Below are 15,575 nucleotides of genomic sequence, written 5' to 3' on the forward strand. Positions count from 1 at the left end.
GTTATCTTGACAAACTGAAGAAAATAAGATGACATTCCCTAAAGACAAGTGTAAAAGTGTAAAATACAGACAGGAATAATCACTGAAGCAAACACAGAATATAGGACAGTAGGGATAAATGACTCAAGATGATATCACTGCTGAATGTGTGATAGTATTTGTAAAAGAAGCAAAGAACACTGTGGGTACAGACTACAAAAAATGTACGGATGAAATGCCCAACTGGACTTTTGTGTCTACTTGCAAATGTCACTGTAAATGGACACAGACCAAAAGAAACAAGTTACGATCAGAATAACATCAGGCAGTAATGGTGTGCAAACGGTTACTGGGAAGAAGAACCAAGGAAAAAAGTCTACATGTATTAATTTAAAAAGCAAAATTTCTTTGAGAGATTTCCTCTTCCGGATTCTACTTGATTGTTTTGCTATGTGATGTTGTCAGTCTGTAGCTTATACAACATATCCCTAATAACGTCACCAGTTTAAAAATCCCTTTGAGGAAAAAACAAATAAACAAACAAAAAAAATCACCTCTAATTATTTTGTATTATGCTATGTTTATAACAGATATTTTATAATAGTTTGTTTTGTTTGTCCTAAGCAGCACTGCTCAATTTCCCCAGGGAAGTCACAGAAGTTTCAGAGGCTGAGGAAACAAGTGAGATGAACAAGCACACTGCAGGCTAGAGATTCCGTCTGAAAGTGAAAAGAGCTGCAGCATTCTCTCAGAAAAGTTGATGTGACAGGTCCGTATGAAATTGTCCTCAGTCTATCACCTTCTTTTATCACCTTCATTTAGTATTACAGGGCAACGTGAAAGCACCAACAAGACAAGAGCACTGTTTTTGTGCTGAATAAATCAATGTATATGTAAAGTTGAAGGAAAACAATGATGCTTTTTTTTTTTTTTTTTCCCCTCCAAAAAAGCATTTTTCAGGGGAAAAAATGAATTTTATGATACTCTCAATATAGCAAAGAAACCTTTAAAATGTATGAATGGCCTCATTTTTCAAATACACAAACCCAACTGAATTCTCTAGTTGATAATATTAACAAAAGCAGATGCAATTCATGGGCAAAAGTACAGGTTAGGTAAGTCTTTTAAACACAACCTTTGCCCCTTCCATAGAAAGTCTGTTTGGGTTTTTCCTAGACCATGATACTTTCTTCAAATAAGTTCCTGAAAGAAAAACATTATATTTAAACTACCATTTCTCATACAGGCCTCCGCTGGTAATTATGAAACAAGACCAAGTTTGAGAAGATAATATTGTATGGTTTAGTCTTTTAGAGGTATTGAGCACTCAAGTACCTGAAGCACTATTTAGAAGCAAAAGAGAAAACTGAAGGTAAGTGATCATCTCTCTTTAAACACATGATGTCGCAGTTCATGCAAATGTATGGGTTCAAGGCTACACTGCAGAAACAAGCTAGATCACTGTGAGGAGCAGCAGAGCCTATCAACATCAGGGAGTAAGATTCTCCTCTTGTTTCTTTCATTCCTTCCTCTTCCCATCCTGTTCCTTTCTCCTGGTCACCTCCACTAACTTCCCCACCTTTCCCTGTTTGAGCACCTCATTCTTTGCTTCTGCCACATGCCCCCCATAACCTACCCCCTGCATTTGTCTTCTTGGAACCAGTTTCACAGTTGGTTCTTTACCGCTATCGCTTGGGCACCTCTAAAATTGCGAAGCGTTCTAAGGACCCCCTAGGGCCACAGGCAAACAGTCAGGTATGTATTTACGATGCATATTTAGCACCTACACTTCAATAGTGGGCCATGTGCATGTACCCAACTGGAACAAAGGCAATTTGCTCCTCAGTAGAGGGTGCATAATTATACATTACCTTGCTCATGGTAAGACCAGATATGGAGTATTTATTAGCAGTTACCTAATTTATTATACAGCTGATGCTATTTACTTACTTATTTAGATTATACTATGGAACGAAGATGGTGTACATCAGTAGAATAGGCTTATTTAGCTGTTGCTCACAGTTCAACTTGATTTTCTAGGACTGTATCTGCACTTTCACTTGAGGATTAATTAAAATAATTATTAATGATCAAAGGAAATGAACTATGTATGTTCACAATATCATTGGATAACAATGGTTGACATGCACCTACTAAAGTAATTGATGATGAGCTTATTAGGGCATAATATTTAGATTGTCATCCTAAAAATGTGGTGAACAGTGTATTTTGCCTCAAAATTTAAATGACCAAAGAAGAAAACATTAAATGGTAGATAGAATTGATGTTTCTGAAACTCAAACACAATCCTTAGGAATTCATAACAAAGCAATAAACAAACATTTATTCAAGCCATAACAATTAACCGTTTGCACCTTGTACATTTAAAAGAACAAAGGTTTCAAATATGCAAGAGACTTGTGTAAGGTGATAGTCAAAGTAGATGCTGGCTATATTTTTCTACATGTCGTATTCATATCAGACACGCATATGCTTGTGTTTCAAGAATACCAAAACATATTTTCAATTCTTCTCTATTTTAGTGAACCATGAGGTTTCTAGGACAATGTAACAAAATGACGTGAAGACAGGGAATGGTGGAGGAGTACTTTTGGAAACAAGTTGTTATGAATGCCAGAAACAAACATCGATTTTATCTTAGCAAAGTATTGAAACTTAAGTATACGGTAATGAATCAGCATATTACATTAACTATTAAACTATTAATTAGAATAGTTTAATTATTAAGAGTGGACTCATTCAGGACTAGCAGGTACCTACTTAAAAAGAGAGCTATAAAATCAAAACTCTTGGCTGAAAATTTAGTATTAATCATTCCTTATTTTCCTTGCTCAGACACGTAGCAAATTTCCAATTCTGTCAGATCTTTAAGGTTATTGCACTGCATGTTTTAAGGGACTGAGCACTGACAGAGAAAGGAACTCAAATTCTAATGTCAACAGAGATGACAACTACACAGCCTTGAGAACATAACTTTAGTGACTCCCCCTGCTTATCAGTCACATGGCACTTTATCATACAGATAGATAGGTAGGAAGATATACATGCATCCTTGCAACATAACAAAGATTATAAAACGCTTTGAAAACACGAGAGTAAACACATGCCAAAAATTAAGAAGTAATGTTTTATTTACTACCACTTGTTAAGTTTTGGTCACTTATTCCCCAAACCTCTAATCAGTAGCTTCATTGACAATAAGAGTTACCAGTTTAAATTTTAAGAAGTTATAAAACAGTTAGCGATTTAAAGCTCATTAAGAACCTGTTTCTCAATGTTGATTATGAAAAACAAAACCAAAAAATCACAACCAAAAAACCCTCTTAGGGTTCTTCATTATTAATTCCACCAGAGAAAGCAATAGCTTAATGGGCACAGACTGCAGAGCTCCCTCATGCCCTGTAAAAATCTTAGACTCAAGTGTACATCCTTCCAGCGAACAGCTATGAGAAGCTTGCAACAATCACATCTATACAGGAAATACAATTCCCTAAAGCCCTCAATAAGGCAGGCAGAAAATATAAGGTTGAATGGTGTGGGAATGCAGTGGTAAGGGGAAGCAGTGTAAATTTACATGGCCAAACATAGGCCACTATTCCTACGATAAAAGGAACTATATCCCAGACACGGAACTATTCCCCAGACAGTATTTCCCTGTGACAGTAGAGAATAACTTACAGAAGATTAGAATGTATCCTCTTGTCCCTCTTTAACAGGGAACAAACTTCTCCCTACACAATCTATAAAATAGGGCAATAGATTTTGGTAACCAGAAAGGAACTAGAACATTGTTTTATCTGAACATGTAAACAAACTTAATATTTACCACTTCTTTTGTCTATTTAAAAACAAAGATAGCAGAATCATTTAGGCTTTAAATCTCCTCTTCTTTACCCCAGAAAACAATTAATAAAAAGCATTCTAACTCTGTTAGAGTGATTTGCAAAAAAATCAACTGAAATAGGTAGCAGTTCTGAAATTACATTATGTTTTTATGTCTGCCTTTGGTGTTTTGAGCTCTTTTTAGTATGTTGAGAAGGAAACAACTGATTCCTTAGACCTACAGTAATCAAGGCAGGTATTATACTCCCAGATTACTTCAACATTACAGCAATTCCAATATCTTAGCAAAGTTATGTTGAAGAAAACGCACCTTAAAAATCAAATCTTTTTTCCCATATCGAAGCTCTTTCAGCTGGGCTTGAATCTTTTTTGACTGAAAGGAAGGACAATAAAAGTCAGTGTTTTTCCTTTCAAATGCTTACTTTTAAGACCTGAAAAAACCGTGGCAAGATCTGACAACAACAGAAACGAGATCAGCTTTAAAATGCAGAGAAGTAACCAACATGAAAGCCAGTTGCTTTTCCAGGATAACATGTCTAAACCAGACAAATGAATCAAGGGAAAAAGAAAAATGGTACTGAGCTAAAGCATGTATACGCACTATTATGAATAGCTGTTTGGTTTATATATTTCAGACATGAGATGTTTAGTACTTTCCAGGAAAAGATGTCTGGAGGCATCACCTTCAAAACCATCTCCAGGGCACACTGAGACTGTTTGTACGCAGCCTGCGAGAGCAGAATGAAGTGTGAGCTTCCTGTTAGACAGTTCTATCCGTAAAGGGTGTTTGATCTAATTATTAAAAGAATACTAATTGTACTATGTACTAATGGTACATAGTTATTATGCTTGGTAAGTATAGTACCTAATTAAAGAACAGAAAATACATGGCATTTTTGTGGCCTACACCACCTAACTGGCAAAACAACAACAGCTAAGAAGGATGCTCCTGAAATCTTATAATCTTGGTTTGTTTGAGTGGCACTAATCACTTAAAAACCACACATTTGCCAGGATAATTCATCAAGCCTGATTTTCCTAAGGTTTAAAATACATTCACAATCCACTGCCTTGAGTGGTGGTTAGCTTTGGTTTGGTTTCCTGAAATTCTTGGACAACAAAGCTTGTCATACTACAATAACCTTAATTTCATTTTAGACTTCACCCTCAGATTTAAAGACATTTGTGCAGCAAATATTAAATAATCAAATCAATTACCCAACATTAAAAACATTTTGTTCCTAGCTGTATAACATTTATGTTATTTTAGTTTTTTTTTTTTTATTTTATATGTTATTATTATATGTACATTTATGTTATACAGCTAGGAACAAAAAATGTGAACAAGAAGGGAAAGCAGAATGCTATGTTGCTCGCTGCCATTTTTTTATTTTTTTTTAAAGCAGTAAACAAGGGAAGACTATATATTTATACTCAAATACTCTGGCATGTTTGAAAACAACAATGATGACATAGGAAGATACCAGATTATGACAATCTGGAAACAAAAAATCATTATTTCCTACTGCTGAGGATTTCTCAGAAACTGTGGTTGCAGATTGTCAGTTAGACTAAATACCTAATATAACTCAAAATCACTGCTTGGAACTCGTAAATTTTGTTGCCTAAGTTTAAAAGTAGAGTCTTTGATAAAGAAATGTGGTATTTCAACCTTAATATATAAAATTTTAGTCAAGAATATAAGTGTTACGCTTCTGTTCAGTTCTAGGAAGGTGAAATTACTTTTACAGAAGTTATATGTGCAGAGAAAACCCCATGAAATAACTGATACAAATGAGTAAACCATGTTAATGTATACTGATTTTATGAGTGTTTATACTAATAAACACTCATAAAAAGGCAAATAGCTAAAGGGACTGCTCCAATGAATACAGTTACTTTTACATTTAGATATTTGAAAAAAATAGGCTTTTTTTATCATCAGCTGTCTTAACACTTCTATAGAGAGAATATTTTGTAATATGACACTTCATCTTTGAAATTATGAACCATCAGAAAGACTGATAGTAATAGATCTTGGCTGTTTCTGTTACTTTAAAAAGGAACTAAAAAAGAGCAAGAAAAAAAAAAACATAATTCCTGTGCTATTGTAGGCATGGAGATCTTGGAAATAAAATTAGTTTTATATGTATTATAGATGTATAATATAGCCCTTAAAGAGCTATATATACTTTTAAGGACTATGCACAAACTTTACCGTACTTGCCTAAAACTTAAGTTTGCAGCTTGCTAATATATTTGAGTTGCATGTAGCAAAGCCACAGGAAGTTGAGATAAACAGTCGTCACGCATGCGTAATATATAATCTCTGCACAAGAACTCAGCACAAGAGACTTAGATACAAGCTTCTTTTGGGTATACTCAGTTTAGAATAGAAAACAACCTTACCTCTTCTGCATGAATACCACAAAGTTTGTTTCCTGACAGAAGCTTGTTTTTGAGGCTTTTGTTCTGAGGGAAAAAAAAAAAAAAAGTTTTATTACTGAGAGTTACTGAAATTTTAAGGGATCTTTTAAATATTTCATCATACCAGTTTTGTTTATACATCACTAACATTTCAAGTCACTGAAAAAGACACAAATAAGAAGATAAAATAGCTGCATCATGGCACAATATTCTCTCTGACAAAATTCTGCAAGTCTATAACTTGGCACTAAAACATGCTTTCATAGAAAGAGGAATGCACAAGAAACCTTCCAATACTCTCAAGCAATAGCAAGCAATTTAGGCTGTATATATGAGATAAAAACAAGAAAAAAAACCCTCTAATCCTAACCTGATGTCAAGGGCATAGCTCAATATCATTTTCAATAAATCATTATAACAACTGAGTAATAGGTCCAAGGATCTTAACATTTAGCCCTGATGATCAAATGCATTGTAACTTTTCATTAAATTTCAAAATTTAAAACAGTAAGTAATCAAAATGTTTAAAACACTAGCTAGCTGATAGCATTTTAACCACTTGGTACTCTTTTTCATGTGCAAGTTGTAAATATTTCTCATTTTCAGGGGAAAAATACATATATAATTTTATAAAAATGCATTTGTAATAGTTCTGTAATTTCTTCTGCATTCTTCACTCACATTATCCTATAATTGACAGTCAAGTGTAAGATTTCTCTGCAGTGTGAACACCTGTAAAAACCGTTCCGAAACTTAAATATTTGATAGGTAGATCTTCAAATGCTAACGTACACAAAAAAAAAAAAAAAAAATTGAAACACACAAAACATAACTTCTCCTGTGCTAACAGACTGTAAACATCCATGCAGAAATCCAGCCCACCACATTTCAGAAATTTATATTTATTATTGTACAGCAGTAGCTTTTGTGAATATTTTGCACAAGCATATGGTGGTGTTAGGAAAAAAATGATAATTTAATTCAGGATATCAATTGAAATTTAGTTTAGTATTCCACTGAAACACTGGACATTTTGTTTCCAGAATTAGTAGCTTGGAGGTTTTCTTGAAATAAGTTTCTATTTAAATCCAAGGTAAAGAAACTAACAATTGAAACATCCTTTGCACAATTCCAAAATAATGAAAAGATATGACATCTTGTTTCACACATTTCACTGTTGCTGTCTACTCTGCACTTATACATATTGCTGCAGAAACAATAAATCACTTCAAGCTGACACCATTCTCTAATGCAAAAAAAAAAAAAAAAAAAAAAAAAAAAGCAACTGGGATATTACTTCGAATAATACAACAGATTCTGCCTCGCACAAAATGTGATTTACAAAGGGCTGGATGTAAAAGGAAAGAGAACACATGTTGTTCTCAAGTCTCATGGTTGATTACGTTTTATTCTTTGAAAATGATGTGGTGGCTCCAGTCACAGATAAGTACTTTATGAGTGCTAACCACTGCAGAAACAGAACGAGACTGCACAAAGGGAGTTAGGTAGCAGTTACAAGGGGATCAAAGGTAAACGAAAAAAAAAAATTAATTCCCAACAAAGAGATGAAGCACACCCAGCAAATCTATTACTCACCAGGGGTATGTCTAAAGATCTTTATTGTACTGTGATCACTTGTTGGATGTCACTGTTTTTTCACAAAAGATCAGCATCACCTCTCAGGTTGATAGCCAACCAGATGTGCCAAAGGCACTGTCTCATTAGGAAATTGCACTTAATTAACCCAGGATGTTAAATCATCATTTTGTCTTGACTAACTAGGTTCATTACCCTCCAGATTCCCTATAGTCTGACAATGGTCAGTTTAAGGTAGCAGATTCTGTTACTTAAGAACCAAAGTAAGAGTGAGTTGTCATCTTTACATTTTTACTCATTCTTCTTCCTTTTGCCAAGTGAGAGCTATTTTAAGAAATACTTCTATCAACACAGTAACAGCTCAAAATTAACTTCCACATGAACTGTTTTGTGGAGGCCTTGCAGTAACCCAAGACATGAAGAACTGAATGCCTACCACCCCAAAAGGACATATGTTGTAGCAGATGACCATCACAATTTTCACGTGTCATGCCAAAGTAGTCTAACAGAAAAATACGATTAGGAAAATGTAGTCAAAAACAAAACTTTGTGAAAATATTTTAAGTTAGATGGACATAATTTTGGAGCTTTACCTAGGCCTACAAGGATTTGTCAATCCTGTCTAGCCTAAAGCAAGTAAACAGAAATCGGGGTTACCACAAAACACCTGTGATTTAATCCGCACTTGTTAATATTTTTAGAAAGGAGAGCAAGCATTTGAAGGTTATGGTTATCAAGAGCGTAACAAGTAGGTGCTTGTCAGAGGCAACTGACAACCTCCTGCTTCAAGTTGGAGTGTTTTTTTGGTACTTAGCAAATTACATGTCACTGTTAAATACAGGATTGCATTCTGAGTAATATGAATAATGTGACTCTGGATAATATGAATAATGTGAAGTATACCACTAAAAACACATGTAGTATACCAGAGCCTCATTTCATCAGGATTCTGACTTAAATAATACGAAATGAAGCATCTTCTCAGGTACATGTTCTGTAAATTTGCTAGAATGGGTTTATTGAAAAACAGATCAATTAATCAGATTATTGGGTTATAAATGCTTAGAAATTCAGGACAGAACTTCTCACTCTTATGTCTCTGTTAATGATTCAAGATGATGGCTCTTATTCTTCAACTACATATCCTTCAAAGAACAGCAACAAGAAAAAGTTTATCATTGTACAGTTTGTTTCAAGTATCTTACTTGTTTTGAAGTACTTTAACAGAAAAGTCATAGATGTTTCCAGTTTAAAAAACAACACATTTCAAGAATTAATTGTCTGTAAACATGTCCTTAACAGTGTCTCTTAAAATGATATACAGGAATGATTTTAATTAGAGATAGGCTTTTAGATTTACAAAAAGAATACCATTATACTCAAACTAAATAGGTAGCTTAATGTATTTGAACATCTTGAAAAGCGTATAGCACAAACTGTTAGCTGAAACATTTGCATGTCATCATTAAGCCAAGTTACTGTAGTATTTAATATTTCATTTACTAATTTTGCACCAATACTTCCAGTTCACTGCTAAATTCTGGTGCAGAAAATTGCTGCCATGTGCACAGGACTCCTGTTGTCCATTCACACAGCTGAACGTATGTGCACTCCAAAACAAGCAGAACCACATGTGAGAACTGTGTATCATCATCCTTCAGAAACATGAAAGCTCTCAAGAACAGTTTATCAGATTCGTTAACATTTTCTTTGCAGAACTTCCATTTTGAACCTAAGCTTTCTGCTTTATTCTGGGGTAATTTTTTCAGCCTCAGTGCATGTTTTTTCATTTCCTCCAATAGCGACATAACATTCACATATTTTGTTTGGGTTGTGATCTTATATTCAAAACATGAGACTAAGCTTAAAGAGAACGGACTTCTTTATATGAATATTGAAAGTAACTCTCTATCTTAAGGTTGCCTAAACACCTCCCCACAAGGACACTGATGTGAAGGCAGATAGAAGAAGCTGTAGGGACAGCTGTTCTGCCAGCATGCCTTTGGAAGCTACAGGAAAAAATAATCTTGTGCTCTGGCTGGAGGAGTGTATAGAATCAAAATCACAGAACCATCTAGGTTGAACAAGACCTTAAACATCATTAAATCCAACTGCCAACCTGATCTACGAAGTCCCATCACTAACTGATGTCTCTTTATTTCAAACTTCTGAAAATAACTCTTTCATTTCTGTCATTTATTCTCTTGAATAAAGTTTCTGCAGTACACCAAAATAACCTTTACCAACACATCACCTCTACAAAGAAGAGAGAGAGAGGGAAGAAAATTAGCAAGATATTCCATGTCCAAGAAGCCTTAGAAAATGAAGGAACTATGATGTCAATGGTTATTTCTTTCCATGCTGTTAGAGAATTTTACCACCTTGTATGTCAATAACATTCAGGTCTCCTTCCCACTCATCACTACCTTCACCCTACAGTATCAATGCATAACAGGTCAAAGGCATGATAGGGTTTTTCGGTACGTTTTATTTTCTTATCTTTAATTCCCAACTTTCTATTAGAAGACTTGAGATATAAAAAGAAAAGCACAAACTAAGCACTTAAAAGCTCAACAGAAGTGTGTGAACAGCTGCAGTTTTCGTTCTTTCCTCTTCTGCCGACTTATATTATTAAAATCATTATATAGATATATTTTGTATTTTTCATAATATCCTCTCCTCATTCAATATATAGAAAAAACACCTCATGAAGCATGAGTTGAGGTGTCCTAATTGTGACAAACTACCTCTGGGTCCTGTTTCAAGGGATTTATCACCATATCATGTATGAAGTTATGGAGATTAACAGTTATCTGATATAAACTATACTCAATTTACAGAAGGGTGAAATTACACCACCTATGGAAAACACATAAATTTTTAGAGTCTGTTCTTGAAATCAGGTTATGTTGACCTCTAGCCACATAGATGAGTGGTTTAATATTCTGATGCTGATGTTTCATAATTCCTAATATCTATATTACCTCTTTGAAATAGCAACGGTGAACAAACCTGTTCATCTCAACCATAGATGAACAAAACTATACAACATAAACATCATCAGTAGAAGGCCAGTTTACTTCACCTGCTAGCCTTTCAAAGCATGAGGACACAGACTATGTTCAAAGAAAATCACACTCTCTTAGAAAATTATTCCCAGCAATCAACTTCACTTCAAACATTTTATCTGAGGTCTGACAGCAGTTTTATGCTGTATACAAGATAAATTTAGCTCTGCCCCCCCTTATTGACTAGCACAAGTCAAACCATACTGGGCTCCCACTCATCATTGCAACATTTCTCTCTTATGGACATACTATAAAAAACAAACAAAAAAACCAACAACAATAACAACAACAACAAAACACAACAAAATGAAAACAAAAATACACCAAAACAACAAAAATCCTTGGACTTTACTCAGCAAGAATGTCAGGGCCAATTGCCAAAATGAAAACTGTTTCCCATTTTCTGTTAAACAAAGGCTGCTCACTGAGCCCTTAGGAGGTAAAATCAGAAGACACCAATGGTCCAGAATCAAATACCTGGATTTATTTGGTTCCACAGTGTACCAGTACTCACTCTGCTTTGGATGTTACCTTTATATTTCAGGATGATGAAAATATGTTTTATATAGCAGGAAACAGTGTAAGAGCTTTAATCCCATCAGGGTTGACTCAGCCATTCATCTTTCTAAGACAGATAGATCGAGTTTCCTGCACTCTACTGTGTGAGGGTTTTCAGGTAAGACCTTGCAAAATGAAATTCTACATTTTCTTTTCTGGCAGTGAAGATGTGGTGAGTTTTTTTTTCCCCTCAGGATATATTTGCCTTAATATTCTTGAGGATGTTTGGGTCTCTCTCTCTCCCTCAGTTTCTCAGTGGTCAGTGAGCCAAACAGCCAAAGAGCTCTTCCCCACCAGGGGGTATTTTAGGACCAGGCAGATATGAAGAGCATGTTTTCCAGATCTGTCTTGATCTAAACTCAGAAAGCACCACCGCTGTCCATCTAGCTCTGAATTCCTGGGAAAAGCCCACTCTGACCATGGCCAGGCTACAGCCTCTCAGTGCCCACAAATGTCCTCTGACACATCTGTCTGTGCAGTATGTCTAATGCAAGTGCACCCAACAGCTGACAAACAGACTAGGTAATCCCCAAGTAAAAGTCATGCTGCTCCTCATAAAGTTAGGTAGGTGTATCTCAACTTTTAATCTTCTAATTTATTTATTTATTTACTTTTATTTATTTTGCTTTGTAAAATAATGAGGTTATGTTCAAAATAAAGGCACATAAGAGCAAGCTTCCCCGAACATACCGTATATATTGCACTGTGTGTATCTACCCTTTCCAACGCTAGAGGCTGCTATTTTTTTCCTCCAGAATTTCAGGTAGCCCAGCTCAACTGAAGAACTTGATATACAACATATGAAAATTGCCTATATGAGCATTTAGCAAGAATTTTGTGTTGGGCAGCACGAGATGCAAGTACAGCTACTTAGAAGTGCACTATTTCCACAAATGCCCAGGCATTAAGATACCAAATTAAGATACCAAATCTTCTAGTGAAATGAGCAAAGACTTTCCTTGCCTATTTGAGAAGTGTTGTGTCTACAGCTTCTTTCAAACACTAATCTGGAATAAATTGCACTCCAAGGAAGCACACAGAGAAAAGGAAGCACAGAGTCAGCAAACATACCCGGACACATGAAGCTTCTTCCTGAGAAAAATACCATTTTGTTTGCATCCCTTCATCTTCGTGCTCATATGACAAGTACATGTAGCAATAGCCTAACATTACACAAAAATATCCTCTCTACCAAATAAGCAATTCCTCACACCTGAGACACTCCATTTCCTGCAGCTGTGTCCTATACCATCCCAATGTGTAAAACCAAAATGTAATCTCATTACCCCCTATCTATACTTGATCAGCTATCAAACATTGACCAGTTCAGAACATTGATAAATTTAGGCAACCACTTCTATATGCACTACTGCAACTCAAGTCCTTCATTATGCGAGTTTTGTTGTGGGTATTTTCTACCATTGCTGTGAATCACCTCCAAATATCTCCATCAATGTATTTATGTTTGTTTTGAATTAATGAGGTAGAATAACACTCTGAAGACATCTCAGCCATGGCTACAATCACAGTTTTGCAGCATCATAAAACGCTTATTATAACGATGATAGCACAGTGTTAAATGAATCAGAATAAGGAACAGATACTGAAGGAGATATAGAATAATTTACACAGATAATGATATATAGACTGATTTCAAAAAATTATACATTTAGAATAATCTGGAATTTTGCCTTTTTTAGATCTCTTTCTCTATACATATACAAGTGAAGGTAAATATGTGGGTATACATTTATATTCATAAACTATCAGATGGCAACATCTTGGATTGGATCCATTATATACAGTTGTTTTTTTTTAGTCACATTTTCACCAGATTATGTAAAAAAACAACTTTCAAAAGTCAGAAAATAATTGTAGCACTTGTTGAGATTTGATTCCATCGCAACTATGCAACAGTGCAGTGTGTACATGTGAGCTTGCCCACCATTCAATGACAAAAACAGGAGTTTAGAGTCAAGGTAGAAGCTTTTCTGTAGGCTAAAAAAAAAAATGCATTTCATTTATTTCATAACAATATTGTTATACAATTACAAAGTACTTCCGTGATGGCTTGCCCATATACGTGCTGTTTTCTCAGAATCTTTCAATATATTTTACATTCTAATGTCTCCACACAAAATCCAAGTTCTGGCTTCTCCATAAAAGCTTATTCCTAAAAAGATTAATCTTTTAAGTGGCATTTGTGTCTCTAAAGAGCGTATCATTGATCACTCAAAGTGCAGATGATCACTTAATGATCTCATAGGAAGATTCAGTTGCCATAATTATTACTGCTAGTATTTGCATCACTGAATTGTCTAGATAACTAGTTGCAGACCAAACCCCAGTTATTCACTGATATGTAGCACCAGGCTTGATTCAGAACATAGCTAACCACAGGAGTATTGCATGCGTTGGAGACTAGCATGACAATCTTCTCCCCTTCCCAAGATGAAGTGTTTAAGGCACTTTTATTTCACATGTCCTCTCTTCCTATTCACTGACAAATCATTAACATTCAAACCATGATTAGAGAACTGATCTTGTGTTTTAAAACTAACATTATTAAACAATGAGTTAAGATGCTGATTCTCCATAACAGTCTTTTATACTAAAAATGGACAATGGTATCTAAGGAGTCAAGTCATTAGGTCTCAATCATTCATAAATTACCACAAGTTCTCATGCTCTGAAGTTCACAAAGCTAAAATCTAATTCAAGTGAAATTCGTGACACAATTACTCAGCTGCAAAGAACAGCTATCTAGCAATCTCTGGGACTAGCTCTTCTTCAGGTAAACAAATAGCTGAAAATCTCTAGAAGTTCTGAGCAGTGATACTAATTGTAGTAATATATGTAAACTACTTTTTGTGCTACATTTAAAGACATGGGATATGTTTTTTCATCTTTTTTTAGCCTGTATTTTAAATTGCATGCCTGTAAGTGACAACAGGTATTGCTCTTTACAGCTATCATCTAAGGTGAGACATATTTCCTGTTCAATCCTTAAAATTAAAATCACTCAGAATGATGCTAGCCCAGAATGCCATGATTTATTAATGGAGACAGTCATTAGGGAGATGCACTTGTTCCTGGTGTTTGTCAAGTAGGGTTTAGTCTTCAATGTGACCTGTAAGCATCTCAATCTCTCTCTGCTCTCACCTTCATGTGCAGAAAATAAACAAATAAATAAGTCTGGAAAGAGATCTCAACTGTAAAAGGAAGTTCATGGTACACTACTACTTATCTAATACCTAGAAACTTGTTTCACCCTTCTGTATTCCAAAGGTTTTCTTTTAACTTAAAAGAAATGAAATTTTATGACTTCTTAGATTCACTGAAACACACACCTAAATATTAATATTCAGACAGATTGCAAATATACACTTCTTCAGAAAAAAAAAAAAAGAAAAAAGAAAAAAACACAACTCTCACTTGTTTTTAGAGAAAATCAGGTTCCTGAATGACTGTTGTTATTTTTAAGGTTATGATGAAATATGAAACTTTGGTACATGCAGTCTTTTATAATTATATTTTAAATAGTTAAATGAAAAAAAGTTCTCAATCTCTAATCATTCAGAGAATGATTTCTTTTGTTATAGCAATGAGTCAGTGTACTGGCCAAAGTATTTTTCTTCAAGGTGATTTCTGATTTTGTATTTCAAGGGATTGGGGCCATTTATTTTTGTTATCTCTGAGTAAAGACAGCTCGTGATGAGAGAATGATACAGAAAAATATGAACTAAGGTAATTCTCCAATTACACTTTTCCAGCCATTCGAGTGAACTTTGTTACGGGAAAGAAAATGCCATTTCTAATTCTTTCTATTTTAGATGTTCTAATTAAAAATATAGCAGCGTATTAAATATAGAACATCCTGTAACAGAATTTCTAACTGATACGAGACATAATTGCCTATGCCATGCAGGATTATCTAGAGAAGAAACCTGACAATTCTTTGATCTTTCCCTTTGGTAGAGGTAGCTGAGTGCCCCAGGGACAGTGTGTGGACTCAGTAAAGCAGAGCACCTAGTTAGGTAGATGGTACCCCGAAGCTTCTTCTTTTTATATGTTTGGCATTTG

General features: G+C 34.8%; 1 protein-coding gene across 2 annotated transcripts in view; it reads right to left on the reverse strand.

Annotated features, from left to right (window-relative positions):
* Window positions 1-15,575, reverse strand: part of LUZP2 (leucine zipper protein 2) — a 183,610-nt gene that overhangs the window by 54,286 nt on the left and 113,749 nt on the right. For both annotated transcript variants that reach the window (XM_084520766.1, XM_084520765.1), the window contains exons 6-7: window positions 6,253-6,315; window positions 4,154-4,216 (exon numbers count right to left, since the gene is read on the reverse strand). In XM_084520766.1, the coding sequence (XP_084376892.1) occupies window positions 4,154-4,216; window positions 6,253-6,315 (126 nt within the window). The remainder of the gene's footprint in view (window positions 1-4,153; window positions 4,217-6,252; window positions 6,316-15,575) is intronic.

Source organism: Aythya ferina (genome assembly GCF_964211825.1).
Source record: "Aythya ferina genome assembly, chromosome: 5".
In the NCBI taxonomy this organism is placed as follows: domain Eukaryota; kingdom Metazoa; phylum Chordata; class Aves; order Anseriformes; family Anatidae; genus Aythya; species Aythya ferina.